This window comes from Phoca vitulina, unplaced genomic scaffold (assembly GCF_004348235.1).
Source record: "Phoca vitulina isolate PV1807 unplaced genomic scaffold, GSC_HSeal_1.0 scaffold4, whole genome shotgun sequence".
Classification (NCBI taxonomy): Eukaryota; Metazoa; Chordata; class Mammalia; order Carnivora; family Phocidae; genus Phoca; species Phoca vitulina.
Window position 1 is genome coordinate 70319192 of NW_022589707.1, and position 17470 is coordinate 70336661.

At 35.2% G+C, this 17470-nt stretch overlaps 1 protein-coding gene across 1 annotated transcript in view; it reads left to right on the forward strand.

The window, feature by feature from the left end:
- The window catches only part of SEMA3D (semaphorin 3D), a 128717-nt gene that overhangs the window by 32390 nt on the left and 78857 nt on the right, over positions 1 to 17470 (forward strand). Inside the window, exon 3 of the mRNA XM_032402268.1 lies at positions 10008 to 10070. Within this exon, the coding sequence (XP_032258159.1) occupies positions 10008 to 10070 (63 nt within the window). The remainder of the gene's footprint in view (positions 1 to 10007; positions 10071 to 17470) is intronic.

Genomic DNA, 17470 nt, shown 5'->3' on the forward strand with positions numbered 1-17470 from the left:
CAGATGTTTAAAGGTGACTTTTCTTTCCAAGTCATTCTTAGTGAGTTTTGGGGGGAATTTCCTCTTTCTGGAGTTCTTTCCCTTGCAGTTCTCTGGATAAGTGTGACTACATTTCCTCTCTGACTGGTATGCTCCCATTTTTTACCCTCTGATGGATTGCACTTTGACTAGATATTATGAAGTCTTTTCACTCAACATTCTTGAACAGGACCTAAGGTGACCTCATGCCATCCCATTTTTGAGCGAGCATGGCTCCCATCTGTTCCATAGAAAACCATCATGCGTCTTTTCCTGGACACACTCTAGAAGTTCAGGCTGATGTCAGTATAGCCACTGAGTCTGGTCTCTGTCTTCCCTGAAGCTTGTCAGTCTCTCTCTCACCTTTAGACATTCGTCTAAAATGTTCCACCAACCGCATGTTCAGCAGCAGGTACTTCTTGAGGTCCCGTCAAAGCTCCCTTCCTGGCACCTACTCCTCACCTTGGGGGTTGTAGGACACATTATAGAACTGTCTCAGGTGAAATATCCTTCTCTAGGGAAAGGAAAAAACTTTCCAATCTCCAGTTTCCATGTATTTATAGCTGAACATGGGTGAAATTATCCTTAGGATTCTTGGCCGCCTAATAGAAAGTTTTTGCTTCTTGACCTAGCATCTCATTTTTGGATTTTTACTCAGCTAAAACTTCCCTTTTAACATTTTGCCTTACTACCAAAGCCATAAAATGAGACCTCAAAAGGATGTTGTTTTACCTCCAAATTTAATGGGCATCCTCATTATATATCATTCCTGAAGTATACAAATTAGAACCATGGAGGCAACCAAAAGAAAAATGTTAATGTTCTTAGTAGTAGTATTTACCTTTTGACTATTAATAGACTCAAACAGAACATATGCTGTTTTACATCTTATTTCCCATGCTTTTCCATAGATTTCTGTTACAATCTGATTCCATTTTTCAATGATCTTTGAAATTGATCTTCAAATAGTTTACTTTCATTTTGAGATAATATTTAACATCTTTGTTCCTTTTTAACTAATTAAAAATCATTTCCCATGAAACTCATTTGTGTCAAAATTAAATATTATATATAAAATGTTCAGGGACGCCTGGGTGGCTCAGTTGGTTAAGGGTCTGCCTTCGGCTCAGGTCATGTTCCCAGGACCCTGCTCTCTGGGAGCCTGCTTCTCCCTCTCCCTCTACCCCTTCCCCCTGCTCGTGCTCTCTCCCTCTCTCTCTCCCTCAAATAAATAAATAAATAAAAATCTTTTTAAAAATATTAAAAAATAAAATAAAATAAAATGTTCAAAGCATTACTGTGTTAGGTAAGATCTTTTAATGAGCCCCACCAAAAACTTAATATCTATTAGTTAACCTTATAGCATTCAAGGAAGAAGCAGTATAATACTTAAAATTTTTCTGTTTAAAATAATTTATGTTTGTTTTTAATATAAAAAATACTAAATATCTTTTGGGGGGAAGGAAGTTTTCCTATGGATTTTAAAATGAAAAAGCATTGTACAAAAGCAATATATACATTACACAGCCTACCTAAGATAACCCCATAGTTTTGTGGAATAAGTTGACACAACTTGGTTTTGCCTTGCTAAAACTTAGGTCCCCACATTTGCTTGAGAACTTGACTCTGCTGGTTATTTAACCACAAAATAATTGGAATTATTTAAAAAAAAAAAAACAGTGGACAAACATAAACACAACACACTTAAGCTAGAACTTGGACACTTCAAGAAGATTGTTTTTTGTTTTGTTTTGTTTTTAGCAGAATGTTAGTAAAGTAATTCCATGTTTATAAATGTGACAGTTATTTTTGTTCGACTTAAAAATCATAATGCAATTTTTGTACTATTTTTCTCCTTATTTAACATCAACTCAGTATGTGATTGTGAAGATTAAGTTACTTAAAGTTCATTACTGTACCCCTATTTTTAAGCACTTATATTAAGAAAATAACCAAGCTAAATGAGTTTGTAATTTTAAATGCAATAATTTTTTAGTGGAATATTTAAACACCCTTCTCTGCATAGCATGCCTGAAAAGCGCTTTGTTATTTCCCTTTCCTCAAGGAAATCTAAAACAAGAGGGTTTTCATACATGAAGATCCTGTACTTGCTTGCTTTATACTGAGTATAAGCAGAAATGCTTTTATACGACGTCTGAATGACCTTCTGACTCCAGTTCTATTAACTCATATCATGGCTGCATAAGACATTCCCCTCTAATGCTTTACCCTGTAAATCAATTATTTAGGGAGAAAGTCTCAGAATAAATAACTTCTCATTTAAAATCAAAGTTATTGATAAAAGAGAATTGCCACGTTTTTTATTCTTAGTGAATATTTGAAATTAAGAAAATACAAACATTGGAAACCCTGTGAACATCCCAATAAATTAACTTTTGTGATACGGCACCCTGCTTAGTGTGCTGGTGATTAATCTGTTCCTGTGGGGCACATGCTGTGTAGTAACCACAGAGGTAAAACAATCGCCTCGTTCATGGGTGTGCTGGCCCCCCAGCCTGGGTGCTGATGTGCAGGTCCCATCTGGTCCCTGTAACGGACTGTCAGGATGTTGTCAGACTTCTGCCAGAACTCTGACAAGAACTCCTTTTCTGTCTCTAATTTTAAGCGAAACTTTGCAGATCACTTTTCAATAATTATTGAGTGCTTACTACGCATGTGATACTGAGCCAGGTACTAAAGAGGGGGGGGGGAAGTAGAAGCAATGCTCCTTGTCACTCAAGATCGGTAGTCACGAGGCTTCAGTGAGTCATATATTTAAGTCATACGCTTAGGAAGATAATGAACACTGTGACCTATATGTTGTACAGAATGATAAAATCTATCCACAAGCATAATTGCACTTCCATTCACATGTGACTGCACCACAAATTCAAAATTACCAATCCCTCTGTGGATTTCTTAAAACTGCTTTTAGGTATCACGATACACTAGCATTCCTCTCACTTTCATGCAATATGTGATTATTGAGCTCCTATGACATCTCTAGCACTCTTCCAGATGCTGGGCATCCAGAGGAGAATAAAACTGGTTAGGTCTCTGTTCTCATGGTGCCTCCAGTTTCTAAAGGGAGTGTTTGATGGAGAAGAAAAAAGGAAACAAAAAAGAAAATATCACTTAAGTATTGTTAAAAACTGTGGTGGTAATCCTGGGGAGAAAACCTGTCTTCATTCATTCATTCATTCATTCATTTTAAGTTTCAATTTAAATTCCAGTTAGTTAACATAGAGTGTAATATTAGTTTCAGGTGTATGATATACTAATTCAACACTTCCATACAACACCCAGTGCTCATCATAGCAAGTGCCCTCCTTAATCCCCACCACCTATTTCACCCATCCCCTGCCCACCTCCCCTCTGATAACCATCAGTTTGTTCTCTATCGTGAACACTGTTTCTTTGTTTGCCTCTCTCTCTTTTTTCCCGTATGCTTGTTTGTTTTGTTTCTTAAATTCCACATGTGAGTAGAATTATATGGTATTTGTCTTTGACTGACTTATTTCGCTTAGCGTAATACTTTCTAGCTCCATCCGCGTCACTGCAAATGGCAAGATGAAAACACTCCTTTGGCTGGTCTTCAGAGAAGGCTTTTCCGGGGAAGTGATATTAAAATGGACTTTTATAAGAAAGGACCATCCAGAGGAGGTCAGATATATTCCAAGTAGAACGGATTCATTCTGAGGATAGTATTGAGATAATATTTGAAAGCACTGCATTAGCTGCTCATGAGCAGTGAACTAGGTACTCAAATTTAGTATTCTAATTCCATTGCATTTCATTGATCTTTACACCCAGGAAAGGGTCCCAAACTAAATTTACTTGCAAAAGGAAAGTAGCAGATGGATATGATAAACACAAGTGGATTAGCATTCAGAGACATTGGGTGGAAGAAGGCTAAATGTGAAAGAGGCTTTGAGCTGAGTCCTGAAAAAAGGAAAGGGAGAGACAGTTCTCACCCAAGACTTCATGCAGGAAGCTACATGGGCAGATCATACCCAAACTTAAGAGTTCAAACTCCCATCCATAACACTCTCCCCCTCCCACCCCATTGCCCTCCCCCCCCCGCCCCCACCAGCCAGTTTCAATCATGCAAGCTCTATTTTTGGTGCTGTTACCCTTATTTTTCAGTACTTCATTCTTTGAGCTCAGATCTCCTTCCCCTCTCTATTCCTGGAACCCAAGGCAGTCTTTGCTCCCTTGGTTATTCAAATCCTCTACCATATGGCATTTAGACCAACATTTTCCCAACTTTTTTTCACAACCATTCAAATACTTGAATCCTGTTATTTGATAGAGATGTCCATCTGCATTTTTAGGGCTCTGAATTTTTGTCCTTAATTAGGTTTTATGAACAAGTTGTAACTTTCCCTTCTATGTATTCCTTTCAGTTTTGGCATCTCTGAATTAGGCCAAGGGCCATTTGACTGACCTTGGACTGGCTAACTTGAGTCAATTAAATTGCTTCTCCAAAGATGTAACAAAGAGCAGATATAATTAGAATTTCCTTAAGATGTCGTTACAGGCCTTATCATTATTTGAATGTTTCTGTAACTTGCCTAAGATTAAATAATTAAAAATAAAGTGCCTGACATTTTCACCTTACTGAGTGATAACTGTTAATGAGTTTTATAAATTATGAATGAAACAATAATTGTTAGAGACATTGCAGTATTTACTTGTGAGTTTTTCTAACCTGTTTGTATTCAAAGGGAAGTAAAATTGCTTCAAAGAACAAACAAACAAAAGATATTTTGGATTTTGGATAGAGATAAGCAAATAAAATCAATATAAGATAATCAGATCATAGGTTCTATTTTTAAATGCATGCAGCTCCCATTATATTTTCATAAGGAAATTAATATTAAATCTCTTTTAAAAATGTGTTTAAAATATAACTTTATAACAGCTGAGCATATGTAAAGTGACACTGAGCACAATTTTCATTTCATTAGAATGATCTCTTATTATACTGGTAATCTATATTCTATAACTCTGAAAGAAAAAAAAAATATATATATATACATGTATGTATTTTTACCCTTACTGTTTTTTTAAAAACAATATGGAGGGCACCTGGGTGGCTCCGTCGGTTAACCGTCTGACTTTGGCTTAGGTCATGATCTCAGGGTCCTGGGATCAAACCCCACAACGGGCTCCCTGCCGAGCAGGGAGTCTGCTTGCCCCTCTGCTGCTCCCCCAGTTTAGGCTCTCTCTCTCCATCTCTCTCTCTCTCCAAATAAATAAATAAAAGCTTAAAAAAATAAAAAAAACTAATAATATGGATTGAATATTTGTATCATCTTTGCAAAGGTACACATATATGCACATGCATACACACCATGCACATGTGCATATATACACACACATGTGCACACACAATTTGAGTAGAAAAACATGAAAATGGTGGAAAACTTTTATATAGAGAGATAGAGATAGTGATTTATATGTCACATATATGCCACCTCAAAACATTGAAAAACAAAACTATCACTTGAACATATTTCTGCCAACCCCATATAAGTATGAGGTTTTTTGTTGTTTTTACTTATTGTTTTGCTTGATTATATTTTTAGATTGAATTAAGTGAAATTTTGCTTCTTTAAATTCTTTACCAACAAAGAATTAAAAGGATTATTTTTTAAAAGACGCTTTATTCTAATGACTAGGTGGTAAGTAAAAGAAAATCCCACTATAAATCATAATTAAAATGATAGCTTTTAAATATTGGCACAACTACAATGATTCTTTTTTTCCCCCTTTTAAGTAAATGTTTCAGGTCTGGAAGATAATCAGGTATCTCCTAGGTTGTTGTTATTAGGTAATTCTATTTGTGATTCCTGAATTCTTGACAGCATTGTGTCAGAATAAGCCAGTGTATAAGCTTAATGAATCTTTGTTTTGAAGGCTTATGTTATCTTAAGAAGTTAAATTATCTTTGTGATACTATCTTAGAATTACTGTACGATAATAATGATTAAAGGATAATTTCTATTTTTAACAGGGTCTAGACATTATGGTATTGAAGATAAATGATGAAAAGTGAGATAACATTTTGGGAAAAAAATATCCTCTATAAACAGAGATTAGAAGATTTATTAAAATTGGTTTCTGGTGCTCAACAAATTCTCAGTGCTTGGGTATCTTTTCAGAACACTTACCCACTAATCAAAAACCTGATTCTCTGATGCTTGTAATTTTAATTTTATTGCTTCATTAACTACGATGACACGCTTCACTTTACAATTATGTGACTGAACAATCAATTCAACTTAGAATTATATGACTTACAATTAATAGCTGAAAATGTACAACAAAACCATTAAAACATCTTTTAGAGATTTGTATTCCTTTGCAAAGAGAAGAAAGGAATCTGCAACTACTATTTTTAGTGTTAAGTTCTTAAGAAAAAATTAGAGTCAAAACTATTAAGAGCAAGTAATTGAAAACAGTGGAAAGTCGGGCTCTGTATGTTGGTCAGCCGCTCGGGGCCCTTTAGTGCTCCCTGAGCACGGTGGCTCTGTCCTCTGAGCTCTCTGCTCAGTTCGTATCTCTATGCAGTTACCTTATCTCTTTACAGAACTACCTTCCTGACTCAGTGCCACACCTTGCCAGACATACAGAGAGCCCTTTGTAAATTATGTGTGTAATGAACAAATAACTAATGAACAATACCTACTCTGTGCTAACTTTGGAACTTTCATTTAGATTTCAAAGAAGACATAAAAATTGCTTCCACGTTTCATCACTCTTTAAGTAACTCCCTCCTTTCTGAAGCCTCTACAAATGTATTGAAAATCCATTTTAGAAACATTTAGCTCATGATTTGCTTTAACTCATCACCCAATAAGCTGGTTCAAGGTAAAAAAAAAAAAAAAAAATAGAACCCTGTGATAATCTTCCTCCTCTTTAAATCTTATTTACTTAATATAGAAGAATTCTGTATTTTCCTTTTCTTTTTTTATAGAATTCATACCAATAAGATATTTAGATCAGAACAAATATCTATAACTATTTGTTCTAAATTTATTTCTGAAATGTGATTGAAACTTATCATCATAAAAAACAGAAAAGAATAGCATCTGACATATTGAAAAGACTCAAAGAAGTATTAATCTAGACTAGAGACCAAGTAAAATGAGCTAAAAGTTAAACCCACTGACAGATCATGGATATGTATTCTGCATACCCTTCATTTTCAGTCCAGTGATACAAGGTTGTCCTTTGTAAAATCACTATAATATTCAAGAATCAGCAAGTATAGAGTTAGAGTTTTGCATGATGAAAGAATTCTGGAGATTGGTGGCACAAAGTGAATATACTTGACAATATTGAACTATAAAAATGCCTAAGATGGTAAATTTTATGTTATGTCTACTTTATCACAATTAAAAATAATAATAAAAATGAATCATCAAGAAAAAAAAATACCTTGAGAGAGGGTGCCTTGAGTTCACAAACCCAAATCAGAAGCAAACTACCATGAATTCAAGATGACATTTTTATAGGAGAGAAAAAGAACACTGGCTTCAGTGTTTTTACTACTAATGGTTAAAAATAAGCAAACAAACAATTAAAAAGCAACTGGAAGAGGGACGCCTGGGTGGCTCAGTCGGTTAAGCCTCTGCCTTCAGCTCAGTTCTTGATCCCAGGGTCATGGGATCGAGTCCCGCGTCGGGCTTCCCTGCTCCGCAGGGAGCCTGCTTCTTCCTCTGCCTCTGCCTCTCTCTCTGTCTCTCATGAATAAATAAATAAAATCTTGGGGCGCCTGGGTGGCTCAGTCATTAAGCGTCTGCCTTCGGCTCAGGTCATGATCCCAGGGTCCTGGGATCGAGCCCCGCATCGGGCTCCCTGCTCTGTGGGAAGCCTGCTTCTCCCTCTCCTACTCCCCCTGCTTGTGTTCCCTCTTTCACTGTGTCTCTCTCTGTCAAATAATAAATAAAATCTTTAAAAATAAATAAATAAATAAATAAATAAAATCTTAAAAAAAAAAAAAAGCAACTGGAAGAAACTTTCAACTTTTCCACCAGCTGTGGTGTTCTATGTTTCCTCTTCATTCATTTATTTAGGACCTCGTGATTCTGGTTTGATGATTGACTATTGTCCATCAGCCTATGCATGGCCCATTTTGATTAATTTATTTACTAATCTGCATTACTCAGTTGTTTTAAATTGTGCATCAAATACCTGAAAAAGGCAACACTCAGAACAAAAGCTAAGATCTGGTAAAAACTGTTTCTTACCACAATTTAAGCCTTCTTTTTTCCAATCTGGGGCAACCATCATTCTGAATCCCATATTCATTACTCTCTTGTTCTTCTTTTTACTTATCCCATCTACTCATATACCTTAAAAGTGTCTATTTTATTTTAGTTTTATTTTTAACATTATTCTGAGGGGATCGTTCTGTTTGTAATTTGGGGGACTATACTTTTTTACCTAATAACAAATTGCTAAGATCCACCCATACTATTTTTTATTGCTGTGGTCTATTTATATTCTATGGCTGGCTAATTTTCAAAATTGTATGAAAGTATAATTGCCATGATTTAAGCCATTTTTGAATAAATGGCATCTTTAGGTCCTTATTGCGAACCACATCAATGTTAGCTCATCACTTGAGCCTACTGCTGGCTCTACCAACCTGCGTAGATACATCTTTGGACTATAATTTGCAGCCTGTTAAAATGTGCTCTGAATGAACAACCTTGCTTCATTTAAAAATCATAGTAATTTTATTGAATTTGTCTATTAAGAGAGTTTGAGTGGTATTCTCTATTCTTCTCTATGTCTCTATTATTCAGAGACATAAAGCCCTAAAATTTTACTATGAAGATAATCCATATAAATATTGGTGACTTCTAAGTCATTTGTGAATTCCAGGTTTAACAAGACTCTTTCAGTGCATTCCCTCAGGATATTTTCCTTTTTCCTCACCCTATTAAGACATTTTCTGCTAACATTGGTGAGAAATATAATCAAAGTTTGTCAGGAACTCTTGGAACATATATTATAAGCAACTCAGAACTAACTCTTGTTTCTTCTTGCCTGTAGCTTAGCAGAGAGCGTTTCTTTCTTTAAGCTAATGGAGTAAAGTAACTGAATCTTATTTTGCAAAACCTTCTTGACAGAGTTGCTAAACTTTGTTAAAAACAAAAGAAAAACCTGTGTGATAAATTCAAGACAGTTAAAACATGATTAAAAGCTACCAACCAAGGGATTTGCTGCCCTTATCCTTAATCATTTGCCCAAATAATAATTACTATGTGGTGATTGAGACCCCTTACTTCAGAGAGACTTGGGTCATATTTTGGCTTTGCCGGTGACTATGTTTGTGGCATGTTACTTGACATGTTACTTAATGGCTGTATGAATGAGTTTTCTGAAGTGAAAATGGGGAGAGTAAATACAGCCATCTCATGGGGTCATTGTAGATTTAAATAAGATAATACATTAAAAAATGTTTAACTAAGTGACAGATGCATCTGAGCTCTATACATGTTAAATTTGCCAGCAAATCCACACTGGTCTTTGACTTGGGGTGATAACTTATGCTTGTAACAAAGTGCTCTTTCACACACTCCCCTGCACACATTTATAATGCCCCACCACTCTGAGTAAGTACAGAAAAACAGTGTAAATAGAATCTCTTGCTTAAGCAAATGCTATTCTGAAATTCTATCAACATCACGATAAGAATTTATGACCTTCTCAACATAATTTATCTATTATTAAATACATTTAAAAAGAAATTAGAAGACTGAAATATACAAATGAATGGTTCTATAGTTTTTCTTAGAAATTTTTTTAGCGTGGCTTTGGAAAATATCTAAATCTCAAAAGTGTTACGTCATATCTAACATAGTTTTAACCTGATACCCACTCTTTAATTCAACACACTCATTTTCCTAATTAGAATTGTAGGGTGTTTTAGATATTCAGATTCTGCTGACACACTTTGAAATGTTTTACAGATTTATTGGCCCGCTGCAAAGGAACGAGTGGAATTATGTAAATTAGCTGGGAAAGATGCCAATGTAAGTATGAGACTTTAAAAATATCTTTGTTAAACTGGTACTGATATGATAATAAATATTTATATTGGTTTTTATTGAATTAATGGCATTGGTGTATTATTTTTAAGACTGCATAAACATTCTGTGTAAAGATTAAGAAGATATAAAATATTTCTGTCTTGCCAAAAGGAATGCCATTATCCTCAGAAATTTAGAAATACTATGTATGTGGGGGTATAACTCACGGGTAGAGCATTTGACTGCAGAAATTTAGAAATACTAGACTTTCTAAAGTGTTAATTCTGGATATTATTATTTTCTTCACACAAATCTCAGAAATGCACTTAAAATATTAAAAAATAAATCATCAGAAAATATACTTATAGGATTGTATATTTTTCATTTATATGCCTGTATTTTGCAAATGCACACAAAATCATGAGTATTTTAGCATCACAAACATATGAGTGATATTTAAGTTAATTTGGATTAAAATTAAACTTACAGCATCCAGAAGAAAAAATTCAAGAGTCGACATCATAGAGATAATAAGAACAATTGGGTGCAAATGAATGACATAACATTCTGGAATAAGAACTAGCAATAATTTACTCTAAAATTCGCTTAAGCATAATTACATGAAATAACTTATAAAGGATAAATAATGGGGTTCTAATAGAAACTTCTGGTTTAAGCTGCCTTAAGGGTCAGAGAAAACCTATAGATACACGCAACCAACTTAATTGCTTTGGAGGCATCCTGTCTGAATTGCTTTCACATTGTCCAAGTTGTCCTGCATTCTCCCCCACATTGTGTTGTCTGTTTTATCTCCAGTAATGACTGAAGAGTGTTGTGGTTCTTTCTGCCTCTTCTGCTCATCTCCAGATGCTCTGTGTTCTGCCCTGACTTCTTGCACTGTGGTGATAGGGAGAATTGCTTTCTCTCTCTCTCTCTCTCTTTTTTTTTTTTTCCTTTGGCAAAGTAAATTACTTCCTGAATGTAACTGAAGATGAAAAGAGGTTCAAAACTTTTCAGAAACATGGGTATCTTGAGGCGTCTTTTGCAACATTCTCTAATGTTGCTGTAAACACAGTAACCCAGGGGTATTAAGCTGAGCAATGCCTTTATATTTAAAAACAACAAAGAGTGTGTGTTATAGGAAAGCATAATTAGATACAAAAATTCTCACTTTATCAATGTGATAAAAATAAAACAATGTGACACATGATGCCTCATATAATTGAGGGAAGGTTTAGGAAACTAAGAATTTGAGACAGCTGGTTTGCTCACCCATTTGTTCATGTATGTATTTATTCAACAAATATTTATTAAGAACCTAAATATGTAAATAAATATGTGTATGAAAGGATACAGTTTCTACTATCATGGAGCTTTTAATACATAGTAACAAAATGATCAAAAAAGAAACTTTTGATTATGCCCTATTTTGTTTTCTTTCAGTATTAAATGTTATCTTTTCAAGCACATTTATGTTAACAGAAATATATCAGAGGGTATTAGCATCAAAAGCAACAGAAAACAGTTTTTACATTTATTTTACTTGAAATGAAAAAGATCAAACTATTCTATAATATATTCTTCTTCCTCCCATGTCTCTAATCTCTTCACCCTGTTCAATGTCTTAACTGAGCAGGTGCTCAGGTCTGCAAATCCTCAATACTTTTTTGGACTTGTGGGGAAAAAAAAGGTGCATTGGTTATGAGAGTTTTCAAAATTATTTTAATAACAGTACAAACATGCCATAAACAGCGTGAACACTTCAATATTTTGTGTTTTACCAGTATTGACTGTTTAAAAAGGAGGCAAGTAGGAAAAGGTGGTTTAAATTTCATCCAATAAACTAATGCCCATGTTCCCATGGAGTAGATGAGGGATAAACACTCAAGGTCAAACCATCAGTGGAGGTTTTAATTGTGACAGTGTTCTCATTTCAGTATGTTCACTAAATCTGGTTATATAGTAACTCAGTTGCCCCTCTGATTAAGTTAAAGCAAAGGGTGATAAACTTTTCTGGAGGTGGTATCCTGGAGCCTGTAGGACCGAGTATATGGAACCTATTCTTGCAATTCATTTGTATTTGGGAGCTACTAATCATCTTTAACCTTTAAGCACACCTACTGCCAGCTCAGGATTAGAGATATGGGGAGCTTTTCTCTTTTCACTGCAAACTGTAAAGTTTGATGTTGAATCATGTAGGGATAATACAGTTCTCTGTCTCCTTCTTTTTAATCTGTCACTTTAAAATAATAGTATATTTTAGCATTACTAAGAATGGCTAACACTTTTATAGCACTTACCCTGTTCCAGGAACAGCTTCCAGTGCTTTATAATCTCATTTAATCCTTATAACGATATTACAGGCTAGATTTTATTATTATTCCTCATTTTGTAGATGAGAAGACTGAGGCCAGAAAAATTAAATGGCTTGCCCAGTATCACATATCTAGTAAATAATGAAGCCAGAAATTGAATCCAGAAGTCTTGCCCCATAATCGGTGCTCTTACACAGCACTGTGATCTACACATAAAGGCCTGAACTCTACGTATAAGTTCTTTTTTTTTTTTTAAGATTTTATTTATTTATTTTAGAGACAGAGAGCGTGAGTGGGGCGGGGAACAGAGAGAGAGGGACAAGCAGACTCCACAGTGAGAGAGGAACCCAATGAGGGGCTCGTTCTCAGGACCCTGAGATAATGACCTGAGCTGAAACTAAGAGTCAGATGCTTAACTGACTGAGCCACCCAGGCACGCTTGTCACACAAAGCTTTCCATAACCTGACCCCTCCTTACGTCAAAGTCCCATCCCCTCCCCCCCCGCAACCCCTGTTGGTACTTCACACTCTGGAAAGAACTGCCTAGAGTTCTTTTTTTTTAATTAATTTTTTATTGTTATGTTAATCACCATACATTACATCATTAGTTTTTGATGTAGTGTTCCATGATTCATTGTTTGTGTATAACACCCAGTGCTCCATGCAGTACATGCCCTCTTTAATACCCATCACCAGGCTAACCCATCCCCCCATCCCCCTCCCCTCTAGAACCCTCAGTTTGTTTTTCAGAGTCCATCATCTCTACGTATAAGTTCTGAAAACCTTATCCCTCAAACTGTCCCCCTCAAATCACTTCTCTCTACACTATCCTCATAATAGAGATCCTCAGTTTATAGCGTTGCATAGATTTCAGCCGACAGAAAACTGAGACAAGTGTGTGGTTTTATTGACCTCTTTTATTACCTTTGGCATTCCCCTCTCTCCTCCCTTCTCTCTAGTAATTTTTACCTACTTCCCAAGAGTGTTTTTAGGATTAACAAGTGTTTGGAAAGACTGTCCCTTTACACAAAGGTACTATATAACTGAAAAATAGTGAATTATTTACCATAATGAAAGTTAGCTAATTGGGGTGGGGAGGGAGTGGAAGATGAGGAAACAAAAGAGAACTATTCCCCTTTCTTGACCACAGTCTCCAGTTTAGTCCAAAGAAAGGAAATAGTGACAGGAAGCTATTCCATAGTATTTTGTTTCTGCTTAGAATATTATTCAAAAGAAAGTCACTAAAGAAATGTCCTTAGTCCTGACTATAAAGAGTAGAGACAACAGCTCAGTCCAGGCAAAAGAACGCACAGGATGTGGGCAGCCTGGGTTGTGTTTGTCATCTTAACCCCAGAGGCACACAACCTTGTCAATGGAGACATGACATAGACTTCAAGGATCTTCCATCGCCCAAGTTCTATGATTACATTCTTCCTTTCTTCTTTTTTAAAGAACGTCTAAAAGCAAAACAAAGTGCTCATTGTAGAAAGTTTGCAAATTACACGGAAGTCATCTGTAAATATCTCCTCCCCCATGAACATTACCCAGAGATAGCTGGTGACGTTTTGATGTTTATTCTTCTATCTTATCTATTTACTATTTTTCAGAATGAAATCATTGTATACATAGTCCCCTAAAACAATTTTTTTTCACTTTGCAAACTGCCATGAGCATTTTCCCATGTCATTAAATTCCTTTTTATAACACTACTTTTAATAGCCACACTGCATTCCTTTATATATTATTTCATCAATCCTCTATTGTTAGAAGTTTGGTTTATATCCAGGTTTTAGCTATTATAAGTGATGCTTCACATGAAAAATCTTATATGTAAATACTGCGAACATCTTTGAATATTGAGTAGAATTACTGGTCAAGGATATAATTTTGGGGTTTTTTTTTTTGGACATAAAATTTTTTTTGCACATTGCAAAATTACCCTCCAGTAAGTTTATGCGTTCTGTGCTTTAACCAGCAGTGCATGTTCATGAGAGGGTATATTTTGCCATACTCTTGCTAATAATAGTGGGTACAACATATGGTTAATATTTAATGCTAATACGTAAATGAATAAAATAAATGTATTTAATCTTTGCCAACAAAAGGAAAATTATTTTTGTTATTTTTGCCTGAAATTCTTCCATTACTATAAATACTAAATATTTTATGTAGTTGTAAAATTAGGGCTTATTTTTTGGAATATCATATCCCTATAATTTATAATTTTAAGTTTTAGTGTTTGCCTTTTCCTTACTGGTTATTTACAGATTTTCAAGATATATATATATAAAATATATTATTATACATATTTAAGATATATATATGTGTATAAAATATATTACTACTTCGTGATCAACTTACTTAAAAATATTTTTCCCAGTTATTTGATATATACACTTTTACATATTTAAATAGGCATACCTCTCTTTTTTTTCTTTAAAATATTTTCCTCTGTCTTGCCATGACAGCTAGTTTTTGCTCTGTAGAAATTTCTACTTTAGATCTTCCATTTTTAAGAGAGAAATGTAATGTGGGGATTATCATGTACTTATTTTGAAGTGTGGACAACTCATTAAAATATTTTCAACACTAAGACCTAAGCAGATACCTGTATAGACTGGAAATTTTTTTTAAGATTTATCTCTTTTTGAGAGAGAGAGAATGCATGTGCGTGTGAGCGAGGGAGGGGCAGAGGGATAGGGAGAGAGAGAATCTTCCAGCAGACTCCCTGCTGATCACAGAGCAAAGCTGGGCTTGATCCCAGGACACTGAGATCATGACCTTAGCCTAAATCAAGAGTGGGCCCTTTAACCAACTGATCCACTCAGACACCCTGTAGACTGGATTCTATTCTGAGGTCTGTTAGCACCGTTGCACTGTGAAAAGTCTGTGGTGATGACCAAAAATGTTTAATGATCACTCTATTCTGCAAAATAGACTAAAAATAAAAACAAACTATATTTCTAAATCATGAGTGTCTCTTCATATATAACCTAAATAAATTAAAATTAGCAATTATAAGTTATCAGAAATATATATAAAGCTGTATTAGATTTAATTGGACTATATATAAGTCTAGAGAATTTCTGTGTTGCTTTTTTTTTTCACATATCTAGGTTGAAACTAGAATTCCAAGTTTTAATACATAATACAAACACATATTAGCCTTTTCTTCCAAGTATTAATTCAGTTTTACATCTGTCTTATTTATTTAATTACATATAGTGTATAAATGTATATGTGAGGTAAAATATTGAAGCATTACTTGAGAGAATTAAAAAGTCGATACTAGTTTTAAATTTTCTCCTTCTCTCTTTCTTCCGATGGGAATGTTGGTAGGTGGGGAAGGGAGTAGGTGGGGAGAATAAGGAAAGAAGGAGAAATTCATATTTTTCCAAAGTTGAGCCTATTACTCGCTAAATTGAAATGTTTGCTCACATGCAACCACACTTGCAGTTGTGGGGAATAGCTAACAAATAAGCCAGCTTTCAGGGAAAGTTCGAAAAGCTGCTTCTCAAAATTATCTTTTTTCATGCCTCACAGAATTACACTACCGTGAATAGCCATGCAGAACGCTAAGTGAATTAAATCAAGTTAATCATTGCTCCTGCTATTTAAGCCAAACTTGATCTTGTAGGATCTCTGTTCCGAGGTTCCTCATCCGTCAGGCAGCCGGTGCCTTTTCCTTGCCTCCAGGCTGCTTTGAGAACTACCCTCTATCAACTTCATTACAGAACACTTTGAGCAGAACTGACTTTTTTGTAAAGTGTCAGACAATTCAGGACTCACCCATAAATTGTTCTATTCCATGTCACCCCAATCTGGGAGATGGAGGAATTTCATAAATCCTTGTGAATATCTCACCAAGTCAGAAAACTAGCATAATAAATTACTTTCCAGGGCTGGCTGCATTTTAATAAGGTACTCCTAGAAAAGTTAAAGGATGTGAAATATTTTAGGTGTGATTCAGAGCTTTTTCTTTATAATCAGTAACATTATATCTCCTCTGTGTATAAAATTTCACCCTGGGCCTTATTAGCCTTTTTAAAAACAGTGCTGTGTCTCTCATAGTCCCTCATCTTTCTGACTCCATAATTTATAATCTGGAAAGGAAGTTGTTTTATTTCTTTATACATATATTTATTTTAAAATCTTGTAAAATTGCTGTCATAGCGTGGGCTACTGTAACAAAATCTCATAAACTACAGACATTAAACAACAGACATTTATCTCTCACAGTACTGAAGGCTGAGAAGTTCAAGATCAAAGTGCTGGTAGATTTGGTGCTTGATGAAAATTCTCTACCTGGCTTGCAGATGGACATCATCCTGTTGTATCTTCACATGGCGGGGGGAAGGGGGGGGAGATAGAGAAAGAGAGGGAGGGGGAGAGAGGGAGAAAGAGAGAGTTCTGTCTCTTCCCATCATGATGATCCCGATCTCAGGATCTTTTCTAAAGCTAATTACCTCCAAAGGCCCCACCTCCTATTACCATCCCTCTGGGGGGGCGAGGGGTTAGGGTTTCAACCAATGAATTTTAGAGGACACAAGTACTCGTTCATAACAATTACCCTCTAAATTCTATGACTATTTGTTAAAACAGCTTTTTAAAAAATGATGAAATAATTGGGCAGCGAGTCAGTCCGTACTCACTCCAGCAATGTAATTCTACTCTTCCCCTCCCTGGGTACTGTCCCTGGTATAGATCTCACCCTTGTATAAAGCTCTTGGTGGGGGAAAGACCAAGAAATAAAAGTCCCTTCAGTGAGCATGAGTGAGTAAAATAAAAGCTGGAGAATATTAAAACCTCTCATTCTAGTGATGAAGCCATAATTACAGTTTATCTGGTGATCACAGACATTTTTAAACTTTTTGCCTTGGCTTTTCTCATATTATGGTGTGTCTATTATTTGTTCAAAATCATTAGTATGACATATGTACTGTCTGAATTAGATTTTCATCTGAGATTGCCTAACATGATGTTAAAGAATATGAAGTAGTCCTCTATGGTGCCTTTGTGCAAATAGAAAATAATTTCTCTCCATCAGACACCTTGACAGAAAGGTGGAAAACTGACATAATATGTTTT